The sequence below is a fragment of the Haliaeetus leucocephalus genome, unplaced genomic scaffold (genome assembly GCF_000737465.1).
Source record: "Haliaeetus leucocephalus isolate CR32 unplaced genomic scaffold, Haliaeetus_leucocephalus-4.0 Scaffold1, whole genome shotgun sequence".
NCBI lineage: Eukaryota > Metazoa > Chordata > Aves > Accipitriformes > Accipitridae > Haliaeetus > Haliaeetus leucocephalus.
In genome coordinates this window covers 5,848,419-5,854,418 of record NW_010972437.1, presented here as the reverse complement: position 1 = coordinate 5,854,418, position 6,000 = coordinate 5,848,419, and the positions used below count along the sequence as shown (strand labels likewise).

At 35.2% G+C, this 6,000-nt stretch overlaps 1 protein-coding gene across 2 annotated transcripts in view; it reads left to right on the top strand.

The window, feature by feature from the left end:
* Nucleotides 1-6,000, top strand: part of ADAM23 (ADAM metallopeptidase domain 23) — a 78,874-nt gene that overhangs the window by 52,956 nt on the left and 19,918 nt on the right. For both annotated transcript variants that reach the window (XM_010565129.1, XM_010565138.1), the window contains exons 18-21: nt 1,716-1,766; nt 2,237-2,300; nt 3,908-4,013; nt 5,439-5,558. In XM_010565129.1, the coding sequence (XP_010563431.1) occupies nt 1,716-1,766; nt 2,237-2,300; nt 3,908-4,013; nt 5,439-5,558 (341 nt within the window). The remainder of the gene's footprint in view (nt 1-1,715; nt 1,767-2,236; nt 2,301-3,907; nt 4,014-5,438; nt 5,559-6,000) is intronic.

Sequence of the window (6,000 nt, the reverse complement as noted above, 5' to 3'; positions counted from 1 at the left end):
TGTATAAAGTGTTATGTTTTTTTAAGAGTGTGCACATGTATGATAATTTTAAAAGTAGTGGATTTTATGCATTTCTCTTGAAAACATTTGGCTAATACTTAAAAGTATAGGAATAAAGAGCAACCAAAAGGTTGTTTTAACTTGAGTTCTTTTAAATAGTCAACATTCTGTACATATTCTATTTTCACAGCAACTTTGATGCTTTAGGTGATATATGCTCCTTTTCAATACTGAGTATTTAGCTTCAAGGTTATATAAAAACTTCATAACTCTGCTGCAGTCATCTACTATATCAAGTTCATAGCTTTGAAGAAATAAGATTCAGGATAGATCACATGTCTCTCTCTTGGCATTGGCTGTAATTATTGATGCCAATAAATTAACAGTAACCTCTTTTTATATTACCATCTGAGACATCCACACTTACAGATACATACCTGTTGCTGAGTTTTTATTGTAAATCTTTTATTCTGTAGATGGAGCCTTCTTAGTGGGAGGGAGAAGGGCTTTCTTAAGCTAGAAAGGCTGCCCTCAAAGTATTGGCTAATACAGTTGTTGTGGTTTAACCCCAGCCAGCAACTAAGCACCATGCAGCTGCTCACTCACTCCCCCCCATCCCACTGGATGGGGGAGAAAATCGGGAAAGGAAGCAAAACCCGTGGGTTGAGATAAGAACAGTTTAATAGAACAGAAAAGAAGAAACTAATAATGATAATGATAACACTAATAAAATGACAACAGTAATAATAAAAGGATTGGAATGTACAAATGATGCGCAGGGCAATTGCTCACCATCCGCTGACCCACACCCAGCTAGTCCCCGAGCGCCGATTCCCCACCCCCACTTCCCAGTTCCTATACTGGATGGGATGTCCCATGGTATGGAATACACCGTTGGCCAGTTTGGGTCAGCTGCCCTGGCTGTGTCCTGTGCCAACTTCTTGTGCCCCTCCAGCTTTCTCGCTGGCTGGGTATGAGAAGCTGAAAAATCCTTGACTTTAGTCTAAACACTACTTAGCAACAACTGAAAACATCAGTGTTGTCAACATTCTTCGCATACTGAACTCAAAACATAGCACTGTACCAGCTACTAGGAAGACAGTTAACTCTATCCCAGCTGAAACCAGGACAACAGTACATTGCAGCAGCAGACCCTTTCCAAATCTTCACAGGTCTCTTTTTGATGAAAAAAAGCTTTGAGAACGGTCTGCTCCTAGCTTTGGTAATCTGAGGCTTCTGGACCTAATGACTTGTTCATATTAAAAAAGTTTCCAATGCCAAGAGAACATGATAATTAACATCATAAAAAAAATGCAGCTCTGTAAGCAATAGACTGGTAGGCTACAACTAGGTGCTCACTTACCTTCTTAGTGGAACTGAAATGAATGCAGGGGCAGTGTTGCAAACATGGCCCCAGTATTAGCTACCAAATATCCTGCTACTGACCATGTTTGTTTTGCTTTTCATTTTGCCTCACCTCCTTAACTTCTACTTGGAATATGCAGAAAGTTAGAATCAAACCTTGTATTTCATGGCTCAAGTTACTAATTTTTTCATGTGTATTTGCAGTTATAAAGATTCCTGCACTAATTATGTTATCTACCCCCTTTATATGTTGTGCAGTTGTCTTTTAAAACCAGGAAAATTCCATATGTGATCCTTCGATGTATTATAGTACACATGATAAAAAAAAAAAAAATCTTAATTTTTTTCAGTGTCCACCAAATCTTCATAAACAAGATGGGTATGCCTGTGATTCTAATCAGGTATGCAATGTTTTAAAATCCCTGCACATCAGCAAATAGAAATCAACCAATTACAAGTTTTCTTTCTTTAATCCTGTCTTCCATATTTCTTCATAAATTTTGTCTTTTGGACATCTCTGTTGCTTGTGCTTTATGCACTCTATGAATAGTAAAAATTTCTACTTTGAATAAAATCTACTTGGTATCTTTACATTTTACATGTAGATCTTTTATTATACTCCATGTTAATAAGTTCTTTACAACTATGTAAATGAGAAGTATAAAGCAGCTGCTGAAATGTCGGTATGTATTAAGCATCAACTGACTTTGAGAATCTGGGCCAAAATGTGTACTCCATCTACCCAAATTCATGAAAACTATTATATATCCCAATATGTGTGTGAAGAATCAAAATGAGACATTTGTTGGAGGAGGGGAAGGAAATGAAATAGTGTTCAGTTCTCATTGCTAACATGTTGTGTTTTGTTTAGGGTCGTTGCTATAATGGTGAATGCAAGACAAGAGATAATCAGTGCAAATACATCTGGGGATCTAGTAGGTTGGCTTTAACTACCTGAAATGTCTTCGTTTCGTATTTTTAGTATTTTCATTTTTTCTTCTTGCCACTGTAAGTTAAAGTTTTCTGCTCAGTAGAGTAGACTGCAGTGAGAAACTGTGGCTTGATTGCCAAGTGAAATTCTGAGTGTGGAAGTGTTGACAGTGAGATTGTTCTGACGTGATGTGGTAGGTAGGACAGCAAATGCTGGACTCTGGTGGAATTAGATGAGAAAACATAGAAAATATTGGCAACTTAGAGTTAGTGTTAGCGGGGGGGGGGAAAATGGGTTTGAGGATTTTTTGGGTATAGTTCAAAACAAACGTTCTGGGTTTTTTTTAATGACAGTTGTTAATTCCATTATCCCAGCAGTGGTTCACGCTAAAGCTGCTCCACCTTGCTTCTCTTTGCTATACCATCCTACAAGTCAGGAAAATTAGTACATTGGTGTGAATTTAAATATACATAGTATGAATTTAAGCCCAGAGGTGTTAAGTAAAATAGAATTGCAGTTGCAATGGAGTTTGTTTGCACCTGAGAGGGGATAAACACTCTGTGTAATAATTTTGAGACAGTTCAGCAGAGCAGAACTATCAAGTTGTCCTGTACTCTAGCACTTAATGTTTTCTTGTGCATTTTGTCTAATTATAACTGCCACTGCTGACACTGCCTATTTGAGGCGGAAGAATCAGTCTATTCTAGGCAAGATGGGAGGGATATAGTTTTTTGTTTGTTGTTTGTCTTGTACAGTACAAAAGATGCTATGTAAGTGTAAAATTGGATGACGACATTTTCTTTGTCTTCTGATGCCTTTTTGAGCTTTATGTTGCCACTTCATATTTATTGATAATATTAAAGGTAATAGATGTTTTTGTTAACTAATTTCTTTGTATCTTACATACTTATATTTGAAAATATTTGGTTTGTCTTCTGTACAAGTGATTTTACTGAAACTACTGTCTTATTTACTTCTAATATTTTATCTTCCTCTGTATAGTTGTTGTGCTTTTTTAAATTGATTTTTAGAAAAAACAAATGGGCTTGTTAGTAAATAATTGGGGTGCTGTTAGTTCAGATTTCTACTCCTACAAAGCAGTAGACATTACACTCTGACTGTTCAACCCTGTTCTCAGTGAAGTCCTGAAAAATAAAATAAAATAAACATGGAGTTGATGTCAGAACATATGCTTATGGTAAATGCCATGTATAAAATCTTTGATCTCCTGAAATACAGATCAGGAGTAACTGTAGGGCAAATAACTAGATTAAATCTGTGTGCAGCTGTTATGAAGTGAACAAAATTGGACCACAGATAAATTCAAATGCAGAAGACAATGCCGACACTGTGGAGACTGCTTTTTAAAAGTTCAGAGCAAATTTTGAACGTTGAGATTATTTTAGAAAAGCCATCTGTAGGTATTGCACTTCAGTCTGCTAGGTCCCCACTGTAGTCACTGGAAAATACCATCTGCGTACATACACATGTGTTTAGGTTTCTGTTTTGTATTAAAAAAATACAGAGAACTGCTGCAATAAATTATACAGGTTTTCAAAGCTCTTATGTTGCTAGTGGAAAGTATATTCCTTTTTCCTTTCTTCATCACAGAGTCTTCAGGATCTGACAAATTTTGTTATGAAAAGCTTAACACAGAAGGCACAAAAAAAGGAAACTGTGGAAAGGATGGAGACCGATGGATTCAGTGTAGCAAACAGTAAGTTCAGCTTGGTATAGATTATTTGTATTTTAAATACATTAATACTAATTTAATATTGTCTACTTTTTCATGAATGTTTGAGCAGTTTGTTTTGCATTATTTTGAATCTTCTTTCCCTCACAAGGTTTGCATCTTGAAAAAGTTCCACAGCTCACTCTGACAATTCCACGGGTGACTCAGCAATACACTTGTAAAGAATTCCAGATTTTCAGAAGAATGTACTGTGACTTTAATTCTTTCAGAGGGACTAGGGGGTGGGGGAGCAAAAAGTCACAAGTTCCTAATAGACAAACACCTCAGACTTGGTAGGGATAAACTAGGCTGCAAATGTTTTTGCTTGCTATGGAATTAATACCAGATAATGTTATTTCAAGTTTATTCCAACCTTTATTTTGACCAGAGGACCATTAGATATTTGGACACTATAGAGAAAATGGCTGATTCATTTGCATGTGATCATTACTAGATGAATATTTGATTAAATTTAGTTTTCAGGTTAATAATCATTAGTGGATAGACTTAAATTTCTCCTAATTTACCTACTGTTTTGTAATTTTTAATTAACCATGTAAAAATTTCAGTCTCGGAATGGTGTTTTCCTTCAACTATCTGATGTTTGTCATCAAGTGGCTTTTTTTTTTTAATTACATGATTCACTTTTCAGATAGGTTCATAAGCAAAGAAGTTGTTTAATGAATTTTTTTGTATTTAGATGAGAACAGTGTTGTTCTGATATGTATATTAAACTCATCTGTATAAAAGCTTTTATGGGTCAGTAGAGATATGCAGAAGAATGGTCTAGCTTAAGGGCCATTTAAATTTATTGCAGTTTTAACAAATACAATTTCCAGCATTCATCCAATTGCTTCTATGACTTAAGACAATTAGAGTAAGAGATGGAAGTTTTAAGGTGATATCCTTCTACTGAAGATTGCTCATATAAAGTAACATCAAATAAAGCAGACTACCAAAATTCAGGCACACACACTGCATGCTAATGATTGTTATTATAGTTCTGTTGTCCTGCAAGGGAAATAAAATAAAATTAAAAATTCAAACTTCATATTAACATACAGCATCCAAGCTGCTAGAGAGAGGGAAATATAATTTAGCCTGATATGACAAAGCTTTGTACAATTTGGCACCTCATAATTGTACTGTATTATATTTAGAGCACAGATAAATTTTTTTGTTGATGTGAATGTTCACTGGTGCATTAGAATGAACGATTACTTGTTTCTGCCTCTTGTCATTTATATCAAATAATATTTTATTTCCAGACTTGTACTCTGAAAGTCTATCATGTGGCTTATGGTAATATGTTACTTAATGTGATCAGCAGCATCATTGCTGGTCTTTCTTTTTTGTACGTTTACTTCATATTATTCCAGTAACTTTTTGATTTATGTTTTCATTTTACAGTGATGTTTTCTGTGGCTTTTTGCTCTGTACTAATCTTACTAAAGTTCCACGAGTTGGTCAGGTTCAAGGAGAAATTATCCCAAATTCTTTTTATCATCAAGGACGAATAGTGGACTGCAGGTAAGAGATAATGCAGTGTTCCAACATGATTTTGCTTTGTCAAACCTAACTGAATTAAGATAAACATAAATGTAAAATCGTATGATTTTTAGGTAATTAATATCTTGCAGCAAAATCCTTATTCTGAGTGGTATTTCTTTTGATTAAAAAAAATTAAAAGGCTAATAATATTCCGCATTTTAAAGAGGGCAAAATGTGGGTTATGCTCCTTGATTACTCTATCTGGTCTCTTCAGTAGCAGAACTTCACAGTCAGAATTTAATGCTCAGCATTATATTTGTCTGGGGGCGGGGGACACATCTGTAATTGTCGAAGATCCATATATTAAACATAATGTTTTTGCATATTATATCCTCAGAGAAATAGCTGTAGGGAAGTGAAGGCTGAGAGGGAGGAAACTGAAGAATTGTGGCAGGATAAGATGTTGTTACGGTTTAGTTAA